Below are 18814 nucleotides of genomic sequence, written 5' to 3' on the forward strand. Positions count from 1 at the left end.
TGTGTGTGAAATTGTTTTGTTGATTTTGTTCTTTGAACAGTGATTTTGTGTGCAAATGATGCATGGTTCATTTCGTGGACTGAGAAAATATATACCCGTTTGAATTTGAAATAAACAATTTCTTCGTTTTCCAATTACGAAGGATTCCGCGAATACGCGTATGAAACTTGTAGGGTTCAATACCTCCAACAAGGCTTTATTCATTTTTAATTTAGTTTTTTTTTTTTTTTTTTTACCCATTTCATGACCCCTCCACCAGCCCATTGCCCAATTTGAGTAACTTCTAAATGCAAAGAAACAACACAAAGTCGGAGAGGTCTCTTTGTATTTTTGGAATCAAACCGCAAAAGCGGATGCCTGTAAAATTACAAAAATGAAAGCGGAAACGGAAAGGGCTGTCGCAGAGGTCACTGAGAACTCGCGGTGGTTGACGGGACGTCGGCGGACTGTGTGCCTGAACTGAGGGAAGGTGCGTGTCCCCAGTGTCCGCTCCGGTCGTCAAGTCGGGAATGCCCGGTTGAGCGGCGTGCTGTGTGACGAAGTGACCGAGGACGCTGCACCGTGCGAGGAGTCATGGTTGTAGTTTGTGGGGTTTATTAGCATCGCAGCACCCGCTAGAAGTTTGACTCGTTGAGCTAGCTGACGTTAGCCCGCTTCATTGATTCGTAGCATACCCGCAAGCCGGTTAGCTAGCTAGCTCCCGAAGTAAGCTAGTTTCCGTGCTTCGGAGGGGTGGGGGTGGGTAGGGGGACTGTTTGCCGGACTGGTAAGCACGGCCGGCAGAGGAGGAGGACACCAGGCAGGCCGGCGGGGTTGTGAGAACGAGACGGGGTGGAAGTGTGTCAGGAGCGGCTGATGAGTTCAGACCAGAGCGGAGAGCCGCCGCTGCTGCAGGAGGAGGCTGATCCCGGACCGAAGACCGGTGGGGAGGACGAGGCTCCGCCGAGCAACGAGGGAGGCTCAGGCGGCATGGTGAGTGAGGCCTGGTGTAGCTTGCAGCCTACGACACAGCGAGTGACCCACCGGGACCTCTGCATGATGAGCCATATTTTGAGCTACCTGCTAAACTTAACCCGATAAAAAACTCTTATGTCACAAAATTTGATCTTTTCTTTCGGTCTTCATGACTGTTCAATCATCTCTCTGTGTTAGTGATTTTGATTACAATGTGCAAGCAGTCCCGTCAAAGCACACTTTCAACACTATAATTTGTAACTCGGGAGTTTTCCACTTCGTCGCTTGACTGCAGCCCCTCGCGACACACAGCTAGCTTAACGTTAGCTGACCACCAGGAAGCTCATTAAGTCAGTTGCTGACTAATTATTGGGCAATAAGTTATAAAGTCGCCGTGTGTGTATGATTAAACGGGTTCGTTGTTGGTTTCGCTGAGCTTTAACACTGTACGGGCCACCCCCTTTTCTTTCTTTCTAGTGAAGTTAAACAGTCCATTCATACCAAACGTTGCCGTTAGCTTAGTCTACCGTGTGGCCCAAGATATAGCAGCTGTGACATGCGTCGCTAGGAGTGGACCCGGCCTGCGCAGCGCAGTCAGCTGACTTCACTTGACTGCCTGTGATACAGGCACGCATTGTGACTCAGAGGCGAGTTTGGGGACGATTGCGTCGATAATGGAGTTAAATGGCGTCTCGGGAGGAGAAGTGTTTTCTTGTGACCAGCTGTTCTTGTCAGGCTGTGTGGGCTGCTCCCTCCAGGGGGGGCAGGGACCTCTGATCGCAGGTGGCGGCTGGCAATGTCATAAGAAAACAAGTACAGTACACGCCATTTGCTGTTTGCTTATTTTATGGAATACACACAAAATGGAATATTACCAGAAGCTGTGAAAGGAAGAGTTTGTAGTTTTCAATAAAAAACACTTTTTGCCATGTTGTGCTGTATGCCCTGACAGTAGATTATTGAAATCATCCCATTCTGATGCCATAATATGCCTCTAATTTAATTTTAATTCTTGTTTTACAACTTGGCACCTAGGGTTGGGCATCGTTTGAATTTGAGCGATTCCGGTTCTTTATTTAGATTCTGGTTCCGATCGATTCTCGATTCCGATTCTTTTAGGGAGCTGGGTCCAAAAAGTTTGCATGGTTTAAATAAAGGGTGTCCAAATTATGAACATCCATTTTCTTAGCAGCCCGCAGCATAGACTAAAATGAGCATTTGACTCGGGGTTCCTTCCCAATATCCCAACCCAATTGACTTAATATTTATTAATTATTGTTTCAGCTAAAAGTTAAATATCGCATTGTTAAAATCGTTATTTGGGACTGTTTTATCACTTCAAATGGTTTATATGTCTGGATATAGTTTTAACCTGATTTCCTGTTCTCAGCGTTTTGGCACGGCACCGGTGATTTATTTTATTTATATGGATGGAACCAAATGCCTATAAAATGTTGATTTCTTTCCTTACTCACCGATGAGGTACAAGGTTAGTGTTTGTGTTATGTTTATGTGAATTTTGTCCCAATTCATTGTGATGTAAAGTTGCTGCGGTGAAGTTTTAGCTCAATGTTAAGCTTTTTTCATCGGCTCTTACGTTTGTTTGAAGTCTAAAATAAATGCTAAAAACCATCAGTGCAAAAGTGCAACCAACCTTTTACCTTGTTAGGTGTCTCAATGTTGGCATAGATGTATTGTTTCACTCACCCAGTTGACTGAGAGTTGACTTCACTGAAGCTCCGCGTGGTTTAGGCTGAGGCTCGGAGTGCGTCAGACGCTACACATCGTGAAAGCCTCCTTTGGCCAATATATAATCTGATTCCAAGTGTTGCACTGGTCCGACTGGTGATTAATTTTAACAAAGTTAAGACACACTTTTGTTCGCCGCCATTGGGCACAAGCACGTCTTCATGAGTGTTGTTCTTTGTTGGTTTTCGCCACTTCTTCGGGGCCAGTGGACTAGGCATCTAAAACTTGGAACCGAAATTTTTAAATTTGAACGTTCCCGGGTGAACCGGAAAGTTAGTTCCGGTTCCAATCAATTCTCGATGTCCAAACCTATTGGCACGGCGTAACAAGAATAGACAACCAGAAACTGTAGCGACAGGAGGCGTGACCAAGCGGTGTTGTCACTTTGACGTGCACAGGCCGGAGGCTCACGCAGACTTGTTTTCATGGCCGGATTACAGTATTTATTGGCCAGGTAAAAATAAAAATCATTGCAAATGTAATACTTGAACCCATACCCTAATAATATACTAGTATCTCTTTATTTAACCTTTTATTTTTGGATATAACAGTGAAAGTGCATACGCTCGCCTTCTCTCTATCACTTTTCCTCTCTCCATGTATTTGGATAGTCGATGTGATGGTTATGGGGCATGGTGAACGACCAGTTAGCACATTTGCTTCACAGTTCTGAGGACCCGGGTTCAAATCCGGCCTCGCGTGTGTGGAGTTTGCATGTTCTCCCCGTGCTTGATAGTTAGCATAAGCTCTTCGAGTCGTGTTTGCTCCGTACCCTTTCAAACTCTCTCAAAATGTACAGTTGAAACCAGATGTTTACTCATACTATATAAAAATACAGATATGCTTTTTTATGGTTGTTTGTTTTCCATGAGCCCTGTGATTGGCTGGCGACCGGTTCAGGGCTCACGCTCGAGGATAGCAGGGATAGGCTCCAGCATGCCCGCGACTCTAGTGAGGATAAGCGGTACAGAAAATGGATGGACCTCCAGTTAGCAACAAAAGTGGCAAAAAAGAAGGAATTGGACAGCTCTGGGGAGTAAACAAGTGTATAGGGTAAGGGTAAAAAATGACTTTGATAGCACCGCTAAAAGATCTGCCAGTGGCCTCTCTTTTAAAGATCTGAGGACAAAGATGTTAATAATTTTCTTGATAACTCTCGAACCCCTTTACAAACCACATCTGCCATTTCGCAGTGATGATATAACAGATATACATCAGTTAAATCGATATATATGATTCAGAATGTGCTTTTTGCATCTAGCGCCTTCCGGTCTTTGGCTCTATTCGGCGCTGTGACGTAACACTAGCCAAACGGCAGTTTTTTTCGGCGTTGTGTGCTATTGTTCCATGCTGTTGTTCCCGTCCTTGTATATTTGTTGTCGTATGATTTAGCGATTTCACGATGGTTAATTGTGTGGCATTTGGTTGTACAAATGGTTCAGGCAGTCACAAGAGTTTTTTTTTTTTTTTTTTTTTTTGGCTTTCCAAGTGAAAAAGGAATACGTGACCAGTGGCTAGGGAAAGTCAATCGACAGGGGAAGAAATGTGGTCAGCAATGGGTGCCTAGCAAGCATTCCAAACTCTGTGCTGATCACTTGGAACTGTCATGTTTTCACAAAGACAGCAGAAAGCATTGTATACACGTGTAGTTAGGCAGAGGTTGAAACCAGCTGCGGTGCCAACTATTTTTCCTACGGCCATGGGGACCTCAACCGCCAGCAAGAGAACTAAATCTTGCAGCCGCCATGGTGCAGTGCTGAAGTGGCGCAGCCAAGATGTGAGGATTTCCTTGTATTTACCTACGACTCTATTATGGTTATGTACTGGACAGTATGAAAAAAAGACCCCCGCAGTACTTTTCAGTACTGTCGTCTGTACTTTTGCCTACATGACAAGCCAACAAACACGCCAAATACTTTCTGTGAGGCGTGTTATAAAGCTACTCATGCGAGGGGCACACGATATATAGGAATGCTATATACTATGTAAACGCTTTTGCTGTGTCATGGAAAACATATAAATATATAATGCATATAGTCATGCTAAAAAATATTGGCAGCCCTGGGGTGCCATTATTTCTAGCCATGGCTGTATAAAAAGACATGCTTTTTTTCCCTCAACTGTCTGACCCCATGAGCATGCCTGTTATATTTTATTCATGACTCCATGTTTCCATCGAGAAGTGAGGATGCTGCAGCAAGTAAATTATGGACTCTCTCTCTTTCTGTTGTACAGTTGCTATTTGGCTGCTCGTCGTTGTCACTGTCAGGTTCCGACCTCCTGATCGGCTCAAACATACAGTACATTTTTCACTCTTTGTTATATTGCAGCAATTTGCTAAAATCATTTACCGTATTTTCATGACCATAAGGCACACTGTATTAAAAGGCGCAGTCTCAGTTACAGGAGCAAAACTGAGTTCGGTTGTACTTTATTGAAGTATTAATGTACTCACGTTATTTTTTTTTATCAATCCTCATCCACAAATCCATCAAAATCCTCATCTTCTGTATCTGAAATGAAAAGCTGGGCAAGTTCTCAATCAAACACGGCAGGTTCGAGTCAGTCTCGTTCCCGTGCGAAACCTCGAACAACAGTGCAAGCAGACAAGTTAGCCCAAGCATCCACAATCCATTCACAAATTGTGGCGTAACTCGCCCGGCGATGCCTCCTAGTCTTAGTAAAACGGTGTTCGCCATCTGTCATCCATGGCTCCCACGCCGCTCACTTCACTTTGAACGCCCGGTTTACACGGATGTCCAGCGGTTCATCAAGCCTCCCGGAATGATGGCAAGCCCCGAGTTATTGAACTCAGTCGAATGGTGACTGTAGAGACGGTTCTCCCGGCTGTTCTTTGCTCATTAATCCATTGCTCGAGTTGGTCTTCCAACTCGGGCCACCTCGCCTTGTTTCTGCGTTTTGTTTTTCTTTTTTTTTTCCGTGGAAACTCAGCTTTGTCTTCTTGACTTGGCGAAGCTCGTTTTCCTGCTTCCTCCACTTGCGAACCATGGATTTGTTGATCTTGAATTGTCTCGCGGCTTCTCGATTCCCATGTTCGTCCATGTAACTGACACCTTGCAATTTAAACTTCTTTGTAAGCGTCTCTCTTCGTAGGTGCCATTTTCGGGGGGTTCCTTAGCCAAACCGATGTTGTTTGCACAATGCACACCCCGGCGGTATATACCTACTGGGGGCGTGGCTTTAGCATCTTCCTTCACGCACCCTTTCCCCTTTACGTCCGCATGCTGTCCTCAGCCACGTCCGCTTTTCTTCTGTATAAGCAGCGTGTCGGCAGGAAATGCTCCCAGTCAATCAAGCGGTCAAAGAAAATCATCCAAAAAAAAATCAAGCGGAGCGCTCATCACACAACAACATTTATAGATGTTGGAACACGGTGCACACATAAGGCGTGCCGCATTATAAGGCGCCCCATCCATTTTTGAGAAAATTGAAGACTTTTAAGTGCGCCTTATGGTCGTGAAAATACGGTACTTAGGCCTAAACCATTCTCAATCTATCTATCGATCGATCGATCGATCGATCTAGTTGAAAGATATAAAAACATACCGTACGATGTAACCCTCTTATAGCTATTGTTATTTTGATGTGTGATTTTAATAAGAGTTTCTGCATGTGTAACGGATGCCAGCTTCTGCTATGCAAAAGTATGTTAGTGAAACCTCACTCCTCGAGGTCCTTAACAATAGCAGTAGCTGGAGGTTGTGCAGCCTGGGCTCTTAGTCTGCTGGTTAGCGCACTCAACTCTAAACAATGAAGGTTAATGTATCTGCAGCAATGCTTCTACAATTTAGGTATGTTGCACAATCCAGAAATGCGGCCGCCTTTTTCTTTACATGTCGCTGTGCCGGGTTTTGAGCACTTGAATTTAGTGGAGGTCAATCAATATTGTTTTCTCATCGTCTTGCCAAAGTTTTACTTGTTCTTTTCCGATTACGTTTTTGGGAAATCCCTTTACCATCCACCTGGTTTTTAATTTTTTAATTTTTTTATTCGGTTGAGATTTTCTGTGGTTCTCACAAAGATGCAAATGTTCCTTGATTTCGAAACTCACGTTCATAGGATGTCCTTGATTTGCTGCTGTTCTTGTTTTTCTGTGAAGGTGAAAATTCTTGTAACATACTACATCACCCACAAATACTCAATTACGGAACTGCTCGAGGAGCTTGGATTTAATAACATTGGTCATTACACATTTATTTGTGCTTATTTGTTTGGTAGGGGTGGAACAGCCACCTTGGTTTTTGGCCCATGGTTTGGTACATTTTCTGTCCATGTTTTGTGCGTAATAAAAACTCTCTCAAAATTATATTTTTGTGATCAAAACCTATATTTTGTAGTGTACTGAAATATAAAATTTTTCAAGTTAACCATCACTGATTCTCAACTCGTGGGCACGGTGGGCGACTGGTTAGAGCATCTGCCTCACAGTTCTGAAGACCGGGTTTCAAATCCCGGCCCTGCTTGTGTGGAGTTTGGATGTTCCCCCCGTGCCTGCGTAGGTTTACTCCGGGTACTCCGGTTCCCTCCCACATCCCAAAAACATGCCTGGTAGGTTCATTGAAGACTCTAAATTGCCTGTAGCTGTGAATGTGTGTGCGAATGGTTGTTTGTTTGTGTGTGCCCTGGGATTGGCTGGAGACCAGTTCAGGGTGTAACCCGCCTGCTGCCCGAAGATAATTGGGATAGGCTCCTGCCTACACCCCACTCTGCAGGGATGACCCTTGTGTAGTCAGAGAGGTTGAGAATTAAATTGTCGCTGATAAGCAGGGCACAGCATAACATGGGTAGTCTTTTTATTAAGTGACTAAACCACACATCTTTGACTACAGAAAAGTGCTGCAAATCTTTAGTAATAAATACTCCCACTGCACAGGTTATTTTCTTTTCAATTTAGTTTTTTTTTTCAAATTAGCCTCTCAAATGCATAATTTATATTAATTTAAAATACCCCAAATAAAAATTATTTTTAACCTGTAATCAGTAAAAAAAAAAAAAAAAAAAAAAAGCTCATTTTACTCAATGCACAAAAAATTGCTTTTGAACTCTTCATACACGTGCTTGCGCGCACACACACACACACACACACACACATAAAACAATCTGCTTTTACTTTAAAGGTCACTTCTAAGGGCACCAGTTTGAACCCGAATGCCAAGGTGTGGCAGGAGTTACCTGTGACCCCCAGTGAGGTGGTGACCAACAGCCCTCATTGGCCTCCGTCGGACCTCAACGATGGTGAGTTGAATTGATCCATCTTCGTTTACTGTACTATTTCCCCGCCTTATCTCTAAAGTAATGGGTGCCACAGTAAGCCTGTTAACCAAAATGCTAACTTTGATTAACCTGAGGGCAAGTTAAGTGGCGCTTCCAAGCTTAGCCAGCTAAGCTAACGGGGCTCAGTTCGTGCTCCTGGTTGTGACATTTCTACTGGTCTATTGCTTTGAAATGTTTTTCTTAAGAAATAAAGTGCTTGTCAGCTTTATAGAAACATTGACGCCCCCTGATTTCTTTGTTGTTTGGTTCAAACTTTGATATGGTGGATCTAGTGTTGCACCAAGTACCGATACCGAACAGAGGTATTTTGATGTAAAAATACTGTTGTTGTTGAAATACAACTGACGCTAGGATCTGTGTGACTGGCGAGTGGGGTGGCCAACAATTTTATAGGGGTAGCCCCCCCATCCCTGGCCATCCCCTGATGTTGCCCCTATATGTGCCAGGCGCGGTGCACTTCGTTAGCACATATGTGCTAGGCTTCACACGATAAGGATTTTTGGGGCCGATCACCGTTCAAGTTAAAAAAGACGATAATAGATCACCGATCCGATCACAAGATGGAGCAATGTCGATCCATTTTCTTCCGCTTATCCGAAGTTGGGTTGCGGGGGCAGTACCTTTTTATTAGGGAAGCCCAGACTTCCCTCTCCCCAGCCACTTCCTCCAGCTATTCCGAGGGGATCCCGAGGCGTTCCAGGCAAGCTGAGAGACGTAGTCTCTCCAGCGTGTCCTGAGGCATCCCCGGGGTCTCCTCCCGGTGGGACCTGCCCGGAAGACCTCATCAGGGAGGCATCCAGGAGGCATCCTAAACAGATACCCGAGCCACCTCATCTGTCTCCTCTCAATGCGGAGGAGCAGCGGCTCTTCTCTGAGCCCCTCCCGGATGACCAAGCTTCTCACCCTATCTCTAAGGGAGAGCCCGGACACACTGCGGCGGAAACTAATTTCGGGCACGTGTATCCGGAATCTTGTTCTTTCGGTCACGACCCACAGCTCGTGACCATAGGTAAGGGTAGGAATGTAGATCAACCGGTAAATAGAGAGCGTCGCCATTCGGCTTAGCTCCTTCTTCACCACAACGGACCGATACAAAGTCCGCATCACTGCAGACGGTGCACGGATCCGCCTGTCAATCTCCTGCTCCATTCTTCCCTCACTTGTGAACAAGACCCCAAGATATTTGAACTCCTCCGCTTGGGGCAGGATCTCATCCCCGACCTGGAGAGGGCACTCCACCCTTTTCCGACTGAGGACCATGAGCTCAGATTTGGAGGTGCTATTTTTTATCCCAGCCACTTCACACTCAGCTGCGAACCGCTCCAGTGAAAGTTGGAGATCCCTGCTTGATGAAGCCAACAGAACCACTTCATCTGCAAAGAGCAGAGATGTAATACTGAGACCACCAATCCGGACGCCCTCTACGCCTTGGCTGTGCCTAGAAATTCTGTCCATAAAAGTTATGAACAAAATCTGTGACAATGGGCAGCCTTGGTGGAGTCCAACCCTCACCGGAAACGAGTCCGACTTGCGGATCAACTCTGATACAGGTCGTACAGGGATCGAACAGCCCGTATCGGGGTTCGGTACCCCATACTCCCAAGGGACCTCCCACAGGACTCCCCAAGTGACACGGTTGAACGTCCACAAAACACATGTCGACTGGTTGGGCAAACTCCCATGCACCCTTGAGGACCCTGCTGAGGGTGAAGAGCTGGTCCACTGTTCCACGGCCAGGATGAAAACCACACTGCTCCTCCCTGAATTTGAGATTCGACTTCCTGAAGGACCCTCCTCTTCAGCACCCCTGAATAGACCTCACCAAGGAGGGTGAGGAGTGTTATACCCCTGTAGTTGGAACACACCCTCTGGTCCCCCTTCTTAAAAAGGGGGACCACCACCCCAGTGCCAATCCAGAGGCACTGTCCGCGATGTTCACGAGATGTTGCTGGGGCGTGTCAACCAGGACAGCCCTACAACATCCAGGGCTGGGACCAAAGTAACAAAGGCTACCATCAGTAACACACTACGCCGCCAGGGACTCAAATCCTGCAGTGCCAGACGTGTCCCCCCGCCTGTCCGCGATGTTCACGAGATGTTGCTGGGGCGTGTCAACCAGGACAGCCCTACAACATCCAGGGCTGGGACCAAAGTAACAAAGGCTACCATCAGTAACACACTACGCCGCCAGGGACTCAAATCCTGCAGTGCCAGACGTGTCCCCCCGCTTAAGCAAGCACATGTCCAGGCTCATGTGAAGATTGCTAGAGAGCATTTGGATGATCCAGAAGAGGATTTTGAGAATGTCATATGGTCTTATGAAACCAAAATATAACTTTTTGGTAAAAACTCAACTTTTCGTGTTTGGAGGAGAAAGAATGCTGAGTTGCATCCAAAGAAACCCATACCAACTGTGAAGGAAGGGGGTTGGAAACATCATGCTTTGGGGCTATTGTTCTGAAAAGGGACCAGGACGACTGATCCGTGAAAAGAAAAGAATGAATGGGGCCATGTATCGTGAGATTTTGAGTGAAAACATCCATCAGGAAGGGCATTGAGGATGAAACGTGGCTGGGTCTTTAAGCATGGTGTGGCTTCGTAAGTAAGCATTTCAAGATCCTGGAGTGGCCGAGCCAGTCTCCAGATCACAACCCCATGTGTTGCCCAGTGACAGCCCCAAAACATAACTGCTCTAGAGGAGATCTGCATGGAGAAAACGTTTGACCTCTGGCCTCTCGTTTCAGTTCCGGTATCTAGGTATTTTATCCAGATAAAGTATTAAAGTCAGACTTGTGGTATCCTGACACCACTAGGTGGATCTAACCTTCTGTCCCCTTTTTATGTATCACAAAAATGGGCAAGAATTTCTCCAAGGAGTGCAGACAGGAACAGTCACGTTGAAAGCTTGTCAGACTTAACTATGTAATTGTAACTAATGGTGGGTGCGGGTCTTAGTTTAGGGTTTGATAAAATGTCGCTGCCAAACCTGTATCACACAAGATACTGACGTCGTCTATTTAAGATTATAAAAATATGGGATGCGGAAGTCCAACCTTGCTGGGTTCTGTGAGAAACCCGTAGGCTTTAAATGTTGCATCTCTTTGCAGTGTGCTACAGTCAATCATGAAGAGACCCAGCTGACATGATGGGATTTAAAATGGTCAAGACAACGGCCGCGTCAATTACACTTGATTGAATGTTTGCACTTTCCCAGGTTATGAGGAGCCGTTGTGGGCTGGTTGCAAGCCGTACACTGTGGTATTGCCAGGACCCGATGGAAGCAGCAGCAGCACAGCCACAGCTGAGATATCAATCAATGGAATGGACCCTCCAGAGTTGGCATTTTCCCCTGCTGAGCTCACCACCACAGGGACCTCAGGTTTGTCATGCCACACCATGCACACAACCGTCACACTACATAATTTCTTCATCATATTTCAGGGGGTTCTCTTTTTACCTTGAAGGTCCAGTCCTATGGCGGTGATGTAACATGAATTTTTGGGAACGTGCCATAGTTACTAAGCACTAACCTATGCTAACTCGGTAGTAAAGTCATAATTACAGCTAATATTTATATCAAAACACTTCTGTGCAATGAATATAAAACAATCAAATGAAAAAAAGCAACTATGGCTGTACATGGATGAGTCTGTCTTGTTGTGTCCTGTTACCACATTCTTGCGCCGTTGCATAAACTATTACATGCATGCTGCTCGTAACTTCGTATGTCAATACCGTCGTAAACCGTGTATAGAAAATCTATATTATAGATTTTTTACTGCACTGTACTTGGATCCCTATTGATGTCCTAATATTTTTAAGTACCTGGTCGGCCGTGTTTTAACGCAAATATGGTTGACGTAAACCGCTGCTCCTTTCTCACGGGTTGAACAGATTTGTCAGCGCAGCATCAGTTATTCATTTCCAATTTTTTTATTTATTTTTTTTCCTCTCCTAAGCTTATAAAAAAAGCAATGTTAATGGCATTTCATTGGTAGCAGTTGAAATCAGTGGGGGGCTTTACTGGTTTGAATGAAATTTGCTCCTCTCTGTGCCGCTTGGTTCATCTCTGAAACTTGTCATGCTGCTCCATGAATGTGACTGATGCAAATGATTGATTTAAAAAAAATAAATAAATAAAAAATCCTCCCCATTTCAAAGTGAACAGACACACCTTGTGTTCCAAGGTCATGAAGCTGTGTCCACTTTCCTTTGTCAGGCATATGGGTTAAGCTGTGATGTTCGACACAAAGGTAGGGCTGGCGATAAATCAAATTCAAACCAACGTCACAGTGGAATGGGATGCAATTATCAAATCGCAATGGCTGCGATAAAAACAAAACAAAAAAATAACAATATTCAAATGACATGGGAACAAGCACGGCGGACAGAGGTGTGCACTGTAAAAACGTCTACCATATGGTTTGTAATTGTATGCTTATCTAGGAGATCCCATTACCAATATGGCGCCTACCTATGTGGACGCCTCTGTTACGTGCTTTCTAGTATTGTCTGTTTTTGTGTTTTTCGTTTGTCTTTTGAGACATTACACGACTCACTTACACAAGGGAAGACTTGCTAAACATCAGGGAGTCTATCCCGGACTTTCTTTAACCAACTCCCTAAATACAAGCAGCACATCGACTGTCCTACCAGGGAAAATAACATTTTAGACCACTGCTATACTACACTAAATAACGCATATCGTGTCATACATCGTGCAGCCCTGGGCTCGTCTGATCACTGCTTAATTCACTTAATACCAACATACAGGCAAGAACTTAAATGCGCGAAGCCTACGGTGAAAACAGTGAAAAAGTGGACCAATGAAGCAAAGAGAACTTCAAAGCTGTCAAGACTGCACAGACTGCAGTTTGCCTACCGAGCAAACAGGTCTCCGGATATTCAGTCAACATGGGACTGCACTTCATCGTAGAACACCTCGACGGCGCGGGGACCTACGCGAGGATCCTGTTAGTGGACTTCAGCTCTGTGTTCAACACCATCCCCGCCGAACTCCTCTCCTCCAAGCTTCTCCAGCTCAGCGTCTCGCCTGCCATCTGCCAGTGGATTTACAGCTTCCTGATGGGCAGGACACAGGAGGTGAGGCTGGGGGAGGCCACCTCATCTACACGAAACATCTGGAGCTGAACACGGTCAAGACTGTAGAGATGATTGTGGACTTCAGGAGGCATCCCTCGCCACAGCTGCCCCTCACGCTGTCCAACTGCTTTGTGTCAACCGTCGAGACCTTCAAGTTCCTGGGAATTAAAGTCTCTCAGGACCTGAAGTGGGAGTTCAACATCAACTCCATCCTCAAAAAGGCCCAGCAGAGGATGTACTTCCTGCGGCTTCTGAGGAAGCATGGCCTGCCACAGGAGCTGTTGAGGTAGTTCTACACAGCGGTCATCAAATCAGTCCTGTGTTCTTCCATCACAGTCTGGTTTGGTGTTGCTACAAAAAAGGACAAACTCAGACTGCAACGAACAATCAAAACTGCTGAAAAGCTTGTCTGTACCCCCCTACCCACCCTTGAGCACGCTGCCAGAACTAAGTGAAGAGCATGCAAAATCCTCTTGGACCCTCCACATCCTGGTCACCAGCTCTTCCAGCTCCTTGCCTCAGGTAGGCGCTACCGAACAATGCAAACTAAAACTAGCAGACATTCCAACAGCTTCTTCCCTCTTGCCATTAATTTCTTACATTTAACTTCCAATTCCATTGCAACATGCTTCCAATTTTTGTGTGTTGAGTTTGTTGTCACGTTTCTGTCGGTCTATTATACATTACTCGTGCACTCACTGTAGTAGTCTCGCCACGCTGCACTATTTGCATGTCTGTTGTTGACCAATACTGGCCACTCGTGCCTGAGTAGCACTTGCACCATCGACTGAGTAGTATCTGCAATATTTGCACAATCAACATTGTCCCAGATTATCACACTACTAGTCACTTTAAACTTCATACATTTCTTGCAGTCTCTGCACCCTTTGCACAATGGTCATTGCATGGGACTATTGCTCTCTTAGTCATTCAAACTGCTCTAATTGCTAGAGGACTCTGCACCTTTTTGCACAATTGTAAAAAAAATAAATAAAATAAATTGTACCGGCATTACCAGATGACTAACAACCTGTTATTGCTCAGTGACTGTTTGGCTGTCTGTTGTCGTACTAGAGCGACTCCAACTACCGGAGACAAATTCCTTGTGTTTTTTTGACATACTTGGCAAAATAAAGATTATTCTGATTCTCATGCCACTACTGAGGGAAAGTTTTGAATTTTTCCTCCGAGGGGGCTCGGGCTTGGCAGACAGCCTCACCGGCTTTAATAGCTGCAGTTAGCCGAGCAGCCACAAGTCCCTTGCAATCGAAGAGAAGCCTTCCGGCTGGATGAGACTGAGACTTGGGGGTGAGAGGTGGGGAGCATGGGGGTGAGAGGAGGGAGCATGCTGTGACAACAAGACGACAAGATTGCGTGATTTCCGACGACGAAAAACATGGCGGTGCCCTTTGCACAGTCTTTGGGGAATAATAATTACTACTACAAGATCAAATTTGTCTTTTCACAAGTCATTTTCAACGGTGGATGGTTGCTTCGTTCTTTTCTTTTTTCCTTCGCCAGCTTCTCGAGCAGCGGTAATTTACAGAGAGCTACTTGCTATCCGCGCGGCGATGTCAACACCAGCTCGTCTCGACATGGTGGATCCCAGCCAACGGGTCGAACAGCCGGTGAAGAGGAAAAAAGCTGATTCTTCCACCTCAACTGAGGATTTGCTTGATTTGACAGAGATACAGACGAGTGTCCTCTTTTCAATCGACAATAAATTGTCAATTGCACTTGATTTGCTTCGCCAGGAGATCACCGAGCTCGGAATTCACGCAACAAGTGAATGAGCTAAGATTTAGATAATACTGCGCTTCGATCAAACATGTCAATGTCGGCAGAACTTCAAACTCTTAGACTGGAATATAAACACACGAAAGAAATTACGTTGGACATTCCATCAAGCGTGCGCGACAACCTCATTTTCTCAACCTCATTCCAGACAATCCTCCGGAGGACCCCGAGGAGCAGATTAAAATGTTTGTCTGCGCTCAAAATACAAGAAGATACAGTCGACAAGATTACTTTTCGCCGCGTTCACCGATTGGGAAGCCCTTGTCCAGGAAACCGACCATGTTTGAACACTTTCAGCAAAAAGTGTTTGCAAAATCCCAAGGTTGGGAGCTTAAAGGGACTTCGTTTGGAATGAACGACCAGTTTCCCAAGGAGATTAATGAAAGGTGTAGAGTTTTGTACCCGTTGATGAAGAATTTCCATGACAAAGGCAAACGAGCGTGGTTAGTTGTCGACAAGCTATATGTCGACGGCCAACTGTTTCATGATGCCAACGTCACGACCTGGCTCTTCTAGATAAGTACTTCTTTTGATCTGTTGTCGTTATCAATTGTCAAATTATTGTATTTTGTTTCATTCTTTCCACTTTTTCTTAGACAAACACAAAAACGGAATCACGCATGCCACCAGCATGAATCCTCACTCCTATCTCTGCTTTCCTCCTCTGCTTGCTTCCACACACACTAAATGCACAAGTCGCTCAAATCTCTTTTTGCGCACCACAAACCACCATCACACACCATATTATCACTGTTTTTCCTGTGTTCAGTGTTTACCCGTTACCCTTCTATGTACCCTGGCGTTGCAGTACTCAAATATAGCATCTCCATCACCCTTTCTAAATAACATTCGTCAACACAATACCAAACAACCTGCCGAAAACTGTCAAAAAAACAACAACAAAGAATTCGTCGTACCAAATCTATTTAAAATTATGATACACACTCATTATACCTCACTTAACATTTGTGTCTTGGAATGTCAATGGCATTCGATTACAGGCAAAGAGAATTAAGATTATGGATTATACCACTAAATTTAAAAACAGACCACCTCTTATTACAAGAAACCCACCTTACTAACCCATTGACTCTAATTTCACTCGGGTTACCTTTTATAACTGTAGACAAAGAGGAGTCTCAATACTAGTCCATAAAAGACTACATTTTACAATAAATACTACAGTAGCAGATCCACAAGGCCGATATATAATTATACAGGCTACAATATTTAACAAGCTTTATACAATTGTCCCTCTCCTTGAGCCGTCACCTTATCGTGGTGGAGGGGTTTGTGTGTCCCAAAGATCCTAGGAGCTAAGTTGTCTGGGGCTTCACGCCCCTGGTAGGGTCACCCATGGCAAACAGGTCCTCGGTGAGGGACCAGACAAAGCACGGCTCCAAAAACCCCTATGAAGAACAAAATATATGGATCTAGGTTTCCCTTGCCGGGACACGGGTCACCGGGGGCCCCCCCTCTGGAGCCAGGCCTGGAGGTGGGGCTCGAAGGAGAGCGCCTGGTGGCCGGGCCTGCACCCAATACTAGCCCCTCTATTTTTCGGAACAGTCAATTAGATAAAGGTAGAATTAGTAGGCATATGAACACAGCTTCAATTAAGTTATTGCCAAAGCGAGGTAAAGCCCTCACTCTCCCGGCGAATTATCGGACCTTATCACTGATTAATGTAGATATCAAGATTAACTCGAAACCTCTCGCAGCGAGACTTGAAAATATACTTCCGTCGATAATCCACTATGACCAGACAGGCTTCATTAAAGGTATAAGTTCAGCAAATAATGTCAGACGTGTGTTGAATTTAATAAGCATGTCACAGCGTAAAAATCTAAACGCAATTATCATGTCACTTGACACAGAGAAAGCTTTCGATAAAGTTAAGTGGGCTTTCCTGTTTGCAGTACTTCACAAATTTGGCTTTGGAGATTCAATTATACATTGGATTGCAACATTATACAATTCGCCGAAAGCGACAGTCACCACAAATAGGATCACTTAAAGTTTTACATCACAAAGAGGAACCAGACAAGGATGTCCACTCTCACCAATGCTATTTGCAATAGTTATCGAACCTCTTGCTGCCGCTATATGTCAGAATGCTAATATTCAAGGTATCTTCTCACTAGTGACAGAACACAAAATAAATCTGTATGCTATTTTTCTGTACTTACAGGAATTCAGTATTACAGTATTCTCTTCAGGCACTCTTCAATCTCATTAAAACATTTTCACAAATATCAGACTACTCTATTAATTGGACAAAATCAACAATACTGCCAATAACCGCACACTCATGGACTCCTGCAGATCAAATCCCAGAGTACCCTATTCCTATAGGAAACATTAATTATTTGGGTATCAATATTTCTTTAAAACACACAGAGCTAACCAATCTAAATTACACATCACTTCTGAAAAAAAAATCTCATCTGATTTCAGACGCTGGAATAACCTGGGAAGTCATTACTGGGAAGAATAGCTACAATAAAAATGAAAACCTTACCTCAAATTTATTTTCAATGATTCTATTTAAGACCACATTTAAATGGTTTCAAACAGATTCTGCTGTAATACATTTTTATTCAAAAAATAAGAAAAATAGAATGTCTATCCACTCTTCAGAATCAGAATCATCTTTATTTGCCAAGTATGTCCAAAAAAACACAAGGAATTTGTTTCCGGTAGTTGGAGCCGCAGAAAATTAAACAGGAGGGAGGCCTAAATGCTCCCAACGTTAAACACTATTATTTAGCTAACCAATTACGATACTTCATCAAATGGTTGCACCACAGTGAGGAGCGTGATTCTTGGCTAGAATTGGAACAAACAGACTGAAACAACATCAAACTACCAAAACTCTCATTTATTTCTATTCGTCTTAAATACCATAAATGTTTCAAGAATCCAATAATCACATCCACCTTAACGGCTTGGTGGCAAAGTTAATATCGACAGGATCTCAATTAGCTCCCAGTATGCTCTCCCCAATCTGGCATAATCCCGATCTCGAAATTAATAATATACCCCTTCATTTTAGTACATGGGAAAAACATGGAATTGATCACCTACAATAACTATTTAGCAATAATGTTTTTAGGACACTTGATGAACTGTTCCAAGAGTTCCAAATAACAGCCGGGAACTTTCTTCAATACAATAAATTAAAAGCAGCAATAAAAAAAAAAAAAAAAGAATACCAACACTCCAGAGCACCCTCGAACTGCCGGAGTTTGTCAAGCAAATAATGAAGCTTCTCCCGCAAAGTAAAAAATCTCTCAAAAGTTTATAAATTAATTTCATGTACTAAATCAATGCACTTACCAATCACCAAATGGGAAGAAGACCTCTCCATGTCTGCTGACCGTAGCTACTGGATACAGATTTGTAACAATACGTTTAAAATGACAAAAAAACAAATCTTCAGCTATTTCAATATAAATTGCTCCATAGAACACACTTTACTCAGTACACTATGCATAAAATGGGCTTATCTCCATTTAATATATGCATGCAATGCACCAAAAGTACCCCAGACACCTATTTTCATGCTATATGGGAATGTACACCAATTCAATGCTTTTGGTCTTTGGTTATACAAAAACTCTTGTATATTTTAAATTGCAGGATTCCACGGTCCCCAAGATTGTGCATACTTGGTGACATAGGCATAATTGACCTCCCTAATAAATATTCACAATCATTACTTGTTGCATTAGCTACCGTGAAGAAAACAATTCTACTAAACTGGAAAAACAAACATTATTAACATCAATCAGTGGCTAAATCTCATCATAGAATATATTCCGTTAGAAAAAATATCAGCAGAATGAAAAAATCAATTACACATATACGTCACCTTTCCTCAACATGCTAAATCTGGACTCTTGATTCCTTTGCCTGA

The 18814-nt window shown here is 44.0% G+C and overlaps 1 protein-coding gene across 3 annotated transcripts in view; it reads left to right on the plus strand.

Annotated features, from left to right (window-relative positions):
* Positions 1-406: 406 nt before the first annotated feature.
* The window catches only part of larp4aa (La ribonucleoprotein 4Aa), a 66699-nt gene continuing 48291 nt past the window's right edge, over positions 407-18814 (plus strand). For 2 of the 3 annotated variants that reach the window (XM_061747250.1, XM_061747258.1), the window contains exons 1-3: positions 407-972; positions 7842-7959; positions 11213-11377. In XM_061747250.1, coding sequence (XP_061603234.1) covers positions 856-972; positions 7842-7959; positions 11213-11377 — 400 coding nt within the window. In that variant the 5' untranslated portion in view covers positions 407-855. Of the gene's footprint in view, positions 973-7841; positions 7960-11212; positions 11378-13342; positions 13624-18814 lie in introns of those variants that run through there. The other variant, XM_061747274.1, reaches the window with a different exon arrangement.

This window comes from Phyllopteryx taeniolatus, chromosome 1 (assembly GCF_024500385.1).
Source record: "Phyllopteryx taeniolatus isolate TA_2022b chromosome 1, UOR_Ptae_1.2, whole genome shotgun sequence".
Classification (NCBI taxonomy): Eukaryota; Metazoa; Chordata; class Actinopteri; order Syngnathiformes; family Syngnathidae; genus Phyllopteryx; species Phyllopteryx taeniolatus.